At 55.4% G+C, this 11579-nt stretch overlaps 2 protein-coding genes across 2 annotated transcripts; both read right to left on the reverse strand.

Moving 5' to 3' along the window:
• On the reverse strand, window positions 1-1498 carry BESB_046390 (uncharacterized protein; the record flags this gene model as incomplete). Its single annotated transcript, XM_029363090.1, has 4 exons — window positions 1-50; window positions 694-751; window positions 1103-1192; window positions 1457-1498. 4 exons carry the CDS (start codon window positions 1496-1498, stop codon window positions 1-3), a joined length of 240 nt encoding a protein of 79 aa, XP_029220456.1.
• Window positions 1499-4354: 2856 nt separating this feature from the next.
• BESB_046400 (uncharacterized protein) lies at window positions 4355-7435 on the reverse strand (the record flags this gene model as incomplete). Its single annotated transcript, XM_029363091.1, has 4 exons — window positions 4355-4633; window positions 5057-5965; window positions 6428-6493; window positions 7040-7435. The coding sequence occupies 4 exons, from the start codon at window positions 7433-7435 to the stop codon at window positions 4355-4357; spliced, it is 1650 nt and encodes a 549-aa protein (XP_029220457.1).
• Window positions 7436-11579: the final 4144 nt, after the last annotated feature.

Consider the following 11579-nt stretch of genomic DNA (forward strand, 5'->3'; position numbering starts at 1 on the left):
CTACCGCCGCCGCATGGACTGATCTAGGCCATTGCGGTCCGGCGGCATAACTGCAGACACAGAGCCACAGCAAAGCAATCAAACGGCGCCCCGTGTCACCCCGCCTCAAAGCCCTTCAGCAGCGCTGTGGAGATCTTTTTCCTGCGTAGGCAACGCACACCTAGTCCACAGTTGTCAGCACACTCCACTGAGCATGCCTCACGCGAGCATCCATTACACGATGCCGCGGTCTGACAAAAGACAAACTCCGCCGTATATTTCCAATATATATTCGCCAACACATTCGCACTGACACATGCAAGCTGATGCACGGCTCCAAGCGTGAAACTATGTCAGCCTTTACCAGTGCACAAAGCAGTGTGTGCAAGAATATAAAAATGTCTTTTTCTACGCGTTCTAACGGCAAACGCGCACTGTGCCCACCGGACCTGTGATGGCTGGAGCACCTTTTCAACCCCAGGTCGCGGCCCGCAGGCTTGATTCCAAACGAAACGCCAGTGCGGTTTCGCTGAGGTGTGAGAGGATAAAAACGAGAGCTCCTGGCTAGAACGACTTTGTGCTACCAAGAAACGGAGGAGGTACGTGCCTTTGGCGATGGCGACGCGCTTCTGCAAGCTGAAACAGAGCACGGAACCTCTGCAACTGTGATGTGTTTCCGACCCTTGCAGCCAGGTCGGCAACGGGAAAACTTACACCAGCTGAGCTGAGACAAGATGAGGAAGGAGACGAAGATCAAAACTGTCAGCAGCCACTGCGACAAACAGGCACACGGGAGCACAGCGCGCAATTCACCGACAATAAACTGAGAAACCCTGTTTTCTGTGCAGAATCGCATTCAAAGTTATCACGTCCAAGTGCGTCAAAAAGGCTTCAACTTTCAGACGCGCCTGTTGCTTGCTTGACTCAGCCGGGCTATCGTGAACTTTTTGTTTTTACTACACGCGGAGCTCCAGCGTGCTTCGCCATCAACAAATCCCTCTGATGCTCGCCAAAAATGAGCCGCTTCCGTTACAGTAAATACGTGGCGCTTAACCGAAAACCGTTTCCCTATTCGGTAGGCAAACACCAGATATGCATGCAGCTCTGTCTGAGTGAAGCTCACCTGCATCCACCACGGCCTCAAGTATTTCTGGATGTAGTACCACACATCCATCCTCGGTAGCGGCCGCGCCATGTCTTGAGCGGCACCGGGCTGCAGAGAAAACGAGCAAAGGCATGTAACCGCCGGTCACGAATTGCAGAATACTCGGGGATCCGCGCCGAACACGGTAGACGGCGAGAGGCTGAGATCTAGGCCTATACATCCACACGGGGATGCCTACAGACACGCATATATATGACCTGCGGGTGTGCTGCGTTGATCGCCATCATCTGCTCTCGGAGAACCAGGTGACCACGACCCCGAGGCGCGCGGGCACATAGTCTACAGCCAAAGATTTGAAGAACCAGCGCTTACTATGACGCCGACGACGATGACGACGAACAGCGCGAAAAGCATCAAGCTTCCACGCCGTCCGAGCCAGTTACTCGACGCTCCCCTGCACTGTCGCGTGCGCTCGGTGCTGGTGAAACTGCCCTTCCATCGCGGCGCAGGCGACCTGGGCACTCGCATATTCCCCGGTGGAGAAGAAAAGTTAACGACAGGGACCCGGTCAGGTACGCGGGAAGTTGAAAATCCTCCTGACCGCTCAAAGCCGAACAAAGAGGAACATAGTGAAATCTTTATGGAGAAACGCGCTGAAGATCTCCGCGGTCAAGCGACGCAGGGCGGTGTCTAACGCAGATTAGTCCCTCGGCGCCCTCCAGACAGGCGCCGGTCGGCAAACGTCTGCGGCGGAATTTTCACTTCGCTTGGCCAACGGTTTTTTTTCTAACACGCGGTGAGAGTTATAGTGGATAAGGAGACAAAGAACCTGGTCGGGTCCTCCGCAGGTGTCTCCGGATCGGTCAGCGCGCCGGCCTCGATGGTCTGCAGAGTTTTTGCGGGTGTGCGATGCCTTGCCAGGCTGCAACGAAAAAGGTTCGATGGTGGAAATTCGAGTGAAGCCCTCGTGAGACACAGGCATACGGGAGCAGAAAAACTGTCCTATTTTGGCAAGTGAGAAAAACACGCGAAAGAGCTGGTCTTCTGGAGAGGTGACGGTTAGACAACGATAATGCCCTCCAGAATCGCGCACCGACAATCCGCTGTGCAACGCCGCATCTGCGTCTGCCAACACACCTCAGAAGTCTATTTCCTCCAGGCTACGTGGCAGAACTAAGAAATCTTCGACTCCTCGGTGAATTCTGCAACGAATGTCGCAAGACGGACTGCAGGTCGACGGACGCCGTGCTTCCCCGCAGCGGACGTCTGAAAGAACACTGCGAACTACCGCCTGGGACAGCGGCATCCGCACAATGAAACACCCTGTTTTGCGCCAGGGAGAAACTGTACATGAGCCAGCACCACTGGAGCAAATAAGAGGAACAACGAAGCATAAAGAAAGACTCCGATCTGCGTGTCTGGCTAGCTACAGAGAGGTCCTGGCTCCACCCGGTGTACATGCATCGATAGTGGAACGCATGCAAGTTTTCCAAGTCGTGACGAGACTTTCCGTGAAACTCTAGATTCCACCACGGCATGTCCGCTGAAGTCTCGCAAATGTGGCATAGTGGTGCATAAACTGGCGCACACATTGGAGGAAGGAATGGGAGGCGGAAACGTGCGACTTGCATATTGAGGTCACGTGGGGCATGTCAATTCACAGAGACGCCACAGCTGAGCGAAAGACGTGAATCTCAGAAAACGTAGTCACTCAGGCGCGAGTTTCCGGCAAGCCGAGAATCCGCATAAGCGAAGGTGCCGCTACTGTGGCACAAGCGTGCAAGGCGCGATGTGTTCCAGCCAGCCTCAAGTACTCAGTCTGGTGTAGAGAACACACACCCGAGTCGTAGCAGCGGATTCAGACTGACTGTACGATCGCATCGTGACAACTCTTGTGCGAGCTTCGCCAGAAATCAATGAGCTCTTGAACATACGTGGAGCCTAACTCTCATGCAGTCTGTGAGAGGCGATGGCGGCATCGCAAGCCACTACTACTTAAACGAGACTGACTACACAGCGCGTCCCGAGTGAGGAGCCGCACAGCGATGAAAGTGTTGTCTTGCGCAAGCGTAGCGCCACCGTATACATACCTGTTGTTTCTTGTGAAGCTTTGCACACACACTGGACAGGTAGAAACGTTGTTGGGCATGCAGGCAGTTTGAGCTGGTCAGACGAGCGCCCGACTGAGCATCAGCTAGACGGCAGGTCTTCTGTTTCCCGTTAGGTGGCGCGGGAACTGAGTCCGACACGCGTGAGCGACCTTTTGTGTGCAGGTATTTACCCGCTCTCTCTTGAGTATAGCAGACTGCGGAGGTATTCTGGAAAAGCAAACTGACCAAATGCTGTGTTTTGAGTTGCATGAGAACAACGTGATCACGATGGCCACATCGCCTCAAGATCAGCAACACACGATGCATTCGCCACGCGCAGGCAATGTATGAACTGCTGTGGTCGGAAACTCTCGCGTGGGATGCTGCCAGAGTGTTCCACCGTGCTGTCGTAGTGAATCTTGCGCGCAGGTGCATGTGACCGTACCTGCTATTTTTTTTCCGTCGAGCGGCCTAGCAAGCACTGTAGATGTGAGCAGGTGTGCATTCTCAAATTCACTGTGCCACATTGTTCTTCGCAGCATGCTCTCTGCACCACAGGAATACTTGTGACTGAGGATCTTGCCAGCTGGCGAGGTGTCTGTAGCTTCGAGAAACAGCTCTAGCCCGGTCGTGGCGTCTCGGCCTGGTTGAGGCGGGTAATGAGTGACATAATTCTAGGCATCGATGACTGGCCTTAGCCGGCCTGCGCCCTCCATGGTTCACGAAGAATTTCTACGCGAAAAACAGTGTATTGACCAGAGTTGCACGCAGAGGGTCCTGCATCGGAGGCTCAGCATGGATGGAAATATCACCTGCTTTCAAAAGACTGCGGATCTGGAGACCACTCAAAAATTTCTGACTCTGGCCTTTCCGAAAAAATGCTCCCTCCCGCTCTCAGCAACTACTCAAACCTACGCCTTCTTTACCGCACACTCCCTCCCACGCCTTTCCCCCCCCCTCGAGCCTCTCACAGCTCGCCAAAAACCAACACAAAATAGATGGATGCAGGCTAGCTGACACCTCGACTGGGTTCAGTACCAACTGGCCAAGCGCAGGTGGAAACGTTTGATGTGTTTGTGGGACTACAGCTCTAAATCGTGCTCCCTAGAACGTCTAGCAAGCATCAGAGCCAGGAGGTGCTGTCTCGCTTCGGGCTCAGCACTCTCCCCCAGGAAAAACTCTAGTGAATGAGGGCCTCAGAGTCTGGCTCCGTGGGAAGATCGAAGACACTAACATCATCGTGCGGGAATGCCCTCTTCCCCACTACGGGCGAGGGGGCGTCAAGAGCCAGACTCGAGAGAGCGCCACCATTCTCAACAGCACCACTCGGCTCCGCCTCTTTGCCGTAGACAGAAAATGCGAGAAACGAAGAGGACGTGGCGGCGCGCGCCCGGCCGAGGTCTCCGCTTCCAAGGTAGGTCTGCGCGATACTGGCCTGCTCCGCGAGCTCTCGGATCCCCTGAAAGACAACACACGCCAGCGGACGACATCAAGGGCGTGGCGCGCAGCGTTGAATTGCTCGCGGCGTTCCCAGACCGGCACGAAGCCACAAACATCAACAGAGGCGAGGCAGAACTCAGCCGATCACGAGGCGCCCTAACAGCACCACTGACCCGCGCAGCTGCTTTCGAGAGGAGTCACCGAGTCACCGGAAGCGTCTAGCTAAATTAGAAGTCACAACCCGCGATTCCGGCGTATACGTCATGAGTTCATGTCGGTGCTAAAAAGACCTTTTTCCGCGTTCTCGCAAACCGGAACTAAAGGGATTGCCCGGCTGCGTGCCGTGCTAGTCCTCGTGTGAAGGGTATTAGAGTCATTGTGGGGTGCCCCCCCCTCGCCCCCCCCCCCCCCGGGTTTGGTTCATCACTCCGCCGCGGCGTACCTGAAGAATGCGTGCATGCTGTCCCGCCAGGAGTTTCTTGGAGTCGGCCACGACTTTGTTTTGCTGCATGAGTTGAGCGATTTCCTGCTCTAGACGCACCTTGTCGTCAGACACCCCTCGGTGCTGCTCGGTCAAATGTTTGACTGTTTTTTCCAGGTGAAGGACGCGGAGGGAGACTCTTCGGGTCGCGGCGACGACCACGCCGCAGTCCGCGAGCTCCGCTGGCGGCCGCGGAGGCGTGGCGAGGTCAGGGCCGCTGTTTGAAGAGCTTGCAGTTCCGTGCATGTCCGCGAAGTCGAGAATATGGTCGATGACCTGGCGCTTCTCATTCTGCAGCCGCTCGACCTCGTCGCAGGCTTTTCGGTAGTCCTTCGCGAAGTTCTCTTTCAAACGATTTTGCTCTTCGGCGACTCGCCTGACGCACTCATCCATCTCGAGTCGCTGCCGTTCTTTGTTTTCCTCGACAATGTTCCGTTCATTGTTCAGCGCGTCCTGAAGCTTGTTCCTCTCCGTCACGGCCTCTGCGAGCTTCGTCTCGAGACTCGCAATCTGGTCTGCGAGGTGTCGTTTGTCTTCCTCCGCGCGTCGGTACTCCTGCTCAAGGCGCCCGCGCTCTTCCTCCACGCGTTTCGTGACAGTAGCGGCTTCCTCCCGCGCCGACTCCAGCGCGCGGACCCTCTTCTCGAACTTATGTTTCTCCTCGTCGTGCGTCAGCTGCAGATTCTGCAGTGCTTGCTGCTTGTCCTCGCCAACCTGCTTGTTTTTCGCTGTAAGCGTGCGAATCCTCATGCCCAACATCCGGCTCTCTTCATTGAGCTGCTTCGCGCGATCGCTCAGCTGTTTCTTCTCCACGAGAAGATCCTGAACTTGCTCTGCCGCCCTCTTCTGTTCCTCTGTCATCAACCGAAGCTGCAGCCGTGAAAAGACAATCCGCATACCACGTGAGATCTCTGCCTGGCGCCTCCGTTTTTCGCACCGCCGCACTTCTGCCTAGTTCACGGCGGGCGATATGGACACTCCAGCAGAGTTTTTTGTTTTGGCGCGTGTGCTACTGCGTCGTCAAGATCCGTTTGCTCCCGATGCAGGCCCCATCTCCACCGGACACCCTCGAAGCAAGTCTCTCCCCCGTATGCCTTCGCTCGTATTTCGGAGTGTTCGCTCATACTCCTGCTCACAGGCCAACTCTTTTCTCTGCAGCTGCTTCGCAGAGCCGCCTGAGGCCACTGACTCACGCTCAGCGCTTCCCAGGCCTCCAGACTAGCTACTGCCTCGAAAGAAGCGCAAACGCCATTAAGCCTCCGGCACGCAAACCGCTTTGGAGGCGCATTCGACCTCCTTGTTCTCGGTTGAAGAGGTAGATGCCTGACTCACCTGGTCAGCAGTATCTTGACGCTTCTTGTGGAGAGCCTTGTTTTTCTCACGAAGGTCCGCGATTTCCTGAGAAAACAGCAGATGTAGCATACCAGAGGTTCTCGTGAAAAGCAGCCGGTCGGACGCCGGAAGAGATTCGCAGGAACACGGCGAAAACTGCTCCTGGCAGCGGCTGGAGCAAAGATAACACGTTGCGCACGCGCGCCTGCTGAGCCCGATACCCCTCGCGGGAGAGGCCATTTCTCGCTGCGTTCGCCGTCCCAGAATCCACTCAGCTGCGTAGAGCTACTACTTCAAGCGCAGCATGTGCCGTTTCGCTTCGGGACGAAGAACGTGCCGCCCGCACGAGCTGCAGAGGCGCATTCGCCAGGAAACGTTTTGTATTCGTGCCGCACGGTGTAGACAGCCCGGAACGAATTTGCACGCGCCACTGAATCGACCAGCGGGGACGGAGAAGCAAAGCGGAATGGAGAGTGCCCTGGTTTTTTTGATGTAGACTGCCGTGCGGGCTCCTCCAGCCTTGGGAGGACACGGCTGCCGGCCGTCGGAAGCTCCGCACGCAAAAGAGCGCCATTGAAGTCTTCGCGTGATGGCGGTTTTCGTCGCACTCACCGCATTCAGCTTCTCCTGAGTTTCGCCTAGTCTTCCTATCGAAGCCTTGTGGCTCTCTCTTTCGTTCTCGAGCTGCGCTCGGGCTTCGGCAGTCTCCTGCCGACTGTCGGCGAGCTGCACAGACAACTCGCTGTTGTTTTGCTGCAGGTTGCGAACTTGATCCTGCAAAATCGTGTGGTCGTGCGTCAGCCGCTGGAGTTTCTCGATGAGACTTCTGTTTTCGCTCAGCAGAGACGTGCGGCCCTCCTGCAGTTGACCAACCTCTCTCTGGAGCTTCTTGAGTTGCTCCTGCAGCTGACGCTCGACGCCCTTCAGCTTTTCGTGGTCGTCAGACAGCCGCTGGTACTCATTCCCCAATTCGCTGAGGCGGTTGAGGAACTCTGGAGAGAAAGCCATTTTTAAAGACACGAATCAACGTGGCGGACGAGGCGACGGCGGCAGAGGCGTCCTGCGCTCGCATCAGCGCCACGCCGCGAGACGGCGCGCGGGAACACGTGCCTTGGGGAGGAACCAGGGAAGTGCTGGCTCCGGACACGAACGCTTGAAGCCAAGCTGGACGGGACGAGAGAGAGAGAGAACGCAGCGGAGGACCGCGACGGCGAGGAGTGAAGAGAGAAGTGTGCCACAGAGACTGCCTTCCTTCGCGAGAAGCGGGGAGAGTGACGCGTGCAGAGTGGAGCGAAGGATGAACAGAAACGTGCTTTGTCGCCCGTCCGACGCTGAGTGACGCTAAGTGACGGCGTATGCAGTCAATATCCGCGGGGAGGTTGAGAGCGAGGCCCGCAGTAGCGCGGGGATGCGCCAGAAAAGGTCACTGAAGACACGCCCCCCCGAAAATCGGCGCAGCAGCCACTGTCTTCGTTCAACGTCCTCTCCTTCCCTGAGGAGAACGAGCCAGTGCTAAAGAGAGAGGGGAAGAGATTTCCGTCTGGCAGCTGATTTTCAAAGGAGGTGCCAAGGACGATAAGGTTTTCAAGGCGCAAGACGCACGGATGAAATTCGAACACGAACGGTTCAGATTCCCCAGGCAGACAGTTGTGTACAAGACACCCTTCACGGGGTTTCGAAAGAGAGACGTTTCTCCATTGGGATAGAGCGTGAAAAGACAGAAAAAGTCGTAAAAGTTTCCTTGTTAGCTCCACTCTCGCCGGAAATCGGACTCGCGGGGCGAGAGACGACACTCCTTCGACGCTCGTCCGCTGACGTCGAGCTAATGTGTCTGCGGCGCCACCCTCCTCGCCACGTGCCTTCTGCCGGTCGATTGTGATGCGGAAGGCGACCAGAACGAACCCGGCTGCTTCACACACGGGCTACAAGAGTCCTGTGGATGTGTGCAGGCAGCGCGGCGGAAAAGCTGTTCAACGAAAACTTCTCTGCGATATTGTTTCCAACTCGACGGCTCAAGCGTTTGCCAGCATGTTTGCACTCTGCAACCCCCTACAACGTGGCGCGCGAACGAGCATTTCGGCCGCTCTGTCGGGGTGAGGGGCGACGCTTGCCATTTACCGACATCCTCTCCGGCTACGCCAGAAGGACAAGACATACTCAGACAACATCACTGCCTGCTGAACAGGTCCACAAACATCGCCTAGGCATGCCTCTACGCCTGAACTCTTTCGCACCGCGGCGGCGTGCGCACTCTCGACAGGAGATTGCGGGTTTTCAGCGCCTGTGAGGCTCGTCGCAAGGCGAAATCATCAGCTTCCGACTACACAGTAAGCCTACTAGACACAAGGAGCTTGGCAAGCATGGATAGCGTCGTATGAACGACAGTGCATGAGTCTGTTGGAGTGTATAATGTCGGCTTGTACTGCGGGTTAGAGGTTTTATTAGGCCGCTGAGCACCGCACGGCGGCCCGTCCACATTCTGCTGTACGCCAAATATCCCGTGGAACTCGACGGTTCTGCTGGAACATGGTCTCTTCGCTTCATTCAGAGCGTGACGTTCACAAAGCTGAAGCAAGCTTTCTCTGCAGCATCTTGCCTGCGAAAGAGCTAAACAGACAGGTTCGGCTGAGACCGATTGCGTTTGGGGTTGCCGTCGCGAGCACCTTGTACGAATGCCAAACGGGAAATGTGAGATTCGAACCGTAGCCGCAGGACACAGGAGCCTCGTCAGCGCGATGAGACACCTGTCTACTGCAGCTCCCAGGCGCAGAACAGCGCATCGACGCCTACAGTAACACTGCTTTCTCGCGCTGAGCATGCAAGAGGACGGGCCTGTCTGCGAGTCCGTCATCTCAACAGCCAACCTGACGGCACACAAACTTCGTATCTTGCGAAGAACGCCGTCCGAAGTCCAATAGACTGTTTCGTGGATCGCCTGAAGACTGGCTACCAGCACATTTGTGGCCTATGGTCTCAGTAAAGCCGAGCTGTTCTGATGCCTTATTTCGTGACGGTTGAGACCCAAGGAAGCTTTCGAGCTTTGCCAAACTAAACACAGCTTCACGAGACATGGATTCTTGAAAGGCTGCTCTGGAACGGCAGCCAAACCTCTGCCAACGCATGAAGCACTTGTACAAAGCAGAATGCCCATGTCTTCACGGGCGGACTATCACAAAGTGCAGACGCACTCTGCAGCTTCCAGACATGCATTGTGGCGTTTTTCCGATTCATCGGTGGAGAACCTCCAGGCGGAAGGAAAGACTGTCGAACAAGATAAAGTAGCCGTTCATTCAAACTACGACTAGACTGCACCACTGTCGTTCTTTTTATGAAGGCGCACAAACGCTGGAAGCGTTTCTGTGCCTTCATGAACGAAATCGATCGCGCAAGAAATCGACAACGGACGAGCACTCCCTACACAAGTGGAGAAAAAACGCAGGGGCAGAAACCTGTGGGGGAGTGCTAGAGAGCCAACGAGAGTTAACGTCCACAAGTCTGACATTCTACTCCGAGAATCGGCAACCCGTCGGCGCTTTGCGGCTGCCTAGCCCGCACTACGGGGTTTTTCGTATATATATTTTATCTGTGAATCGGCCTTAAAGCGTGCGTACGTGGGCAGTTGAGCAATGAGGACCTGTGAATATTTATGTGTGCCTCAACGCAATGTGAATATATGTCCACTTTCGCATTACCATCTATGTTCTTCGTCTCGCGCCAAGTGCGTGTGCACTCCATAGAAGACCGAGGCTGACTTCTCCGAGGACGATGTTCCATTTTAAGGCAGCCCTATACGTCTTCGCAAATCGAAACTTGCCATTGCATCGTTGCTCACAAGTCTGAATAGTAGCCACAGGCACAATATCGGCTGCACCATGCGGGGGGTCACAGACGAGATCCGCTGTGCCTGAGCTCCCTTCCGCTTCGAATAACTCAACTGTTTTGCGACGAAGGGCACAGAGGGGGAATGCCTCGCTGCGCTCAGCAACTGAGGATGAGAATTCAAGCGTTATCTCTCTCACCGATGCCCCCAAGACTCACACTTGTCGTCAGTCGTTTCGTTCACTGTTGTGTCAAGCCAATTCTATCAGAATTGCTGTCGGTGTTGAATGAGTGTGCAGAGATCCTATGACGGGCGCTCTGAGGAGCTCCCTCTACACGGTTGCAACCGGAATTTGCACTTTTTGTATTTTTGGAGTTGTCAGACATGCCTGGCTGCCAGTCTGCGGTACGAACGAACCCCGTTGAAACGCTGACTTGCAGCGCCAGAGACGCCGCGGAATTTCCTACAGATGCTGCCAGCATTTCTTCAAGCCGCATTTTTGTCTCAGCGAATCGGAACACAATACCAACTAGCTTGCCTAGAGTTCCGGTCCACAGTGACCTGATTTGAGCAGGCCGAGGAACGTCAAACACGCGCACTCCACTTCAGTGCGTACTCTTTGGACTGCATGCTTTTTTCGCTCGTATCAAGCATGGGCGGCTGCTTCGAGGAAAGCTGCTGAAGCAGCGGAACGGGAGAAAAACTGAGGCAGCCAAGACGGAATTCTCTCGAGCATAGCTGAGCGCGACAGCTTGGTGCTGCATGCGCCGTACGGTGTGTCTTGTTGCCTCGCCCGATAAAGCGGAGTTTTGTGTCGAGGCTCTTCTGATGCCTACGCCTCTTACTACCTTCCCTAAGCCTCAGTCTAAGGAAGATGAACCCAATTCCGTCTCTTTTTTGCTTTGCCTCTCTCTGCTGAAGGCCCATGAATCATGAGTGACGGCCTCTCGATACACCACCGAGCCTCGCACGTCGGCATCGACTTGCGACTATTTTCACAACAGCGCGCGCTTGTTTTCTGCCCATGACGCTTCCGATCAGATCTCCATCCAAATCTATGGTCGAGGTCGCGCCTCACAAAGATAAATAACTTGCAAAGCCTGCGGCGCTCGCGTATGCTTGTGTACACAGATATCCTCCAGGTGCAATGGCCATGTGACCCCTGAAGCAATACAACGTCCGTTCCCTTGCATCCATGGACGAGCTCGTATGCATGACACGGGGCTCCGCGACCTCGGCTTTCTTGCCGGCGTCTCTCTTTTCCGGCGCGTGCAGTGAGGTCGGCGGACGTCGCTTGTCTTGGGCGCATCTCCATATCTAGACTCAGGCACA

This window comes from Besnoitia besnoiti, chromosome III (genome assembly GCF_002563875.1).
Source record: "Besnoitia besnoiti strain Bb-Ger1 chromosome III, whole genome shotgun sequence".
NCBI lineage: Eukaryota > Apicomplexa > Conoidasida > Eucoccidiorida > Sarcocystidae > Besnoitia > Besnoitia besnoiti.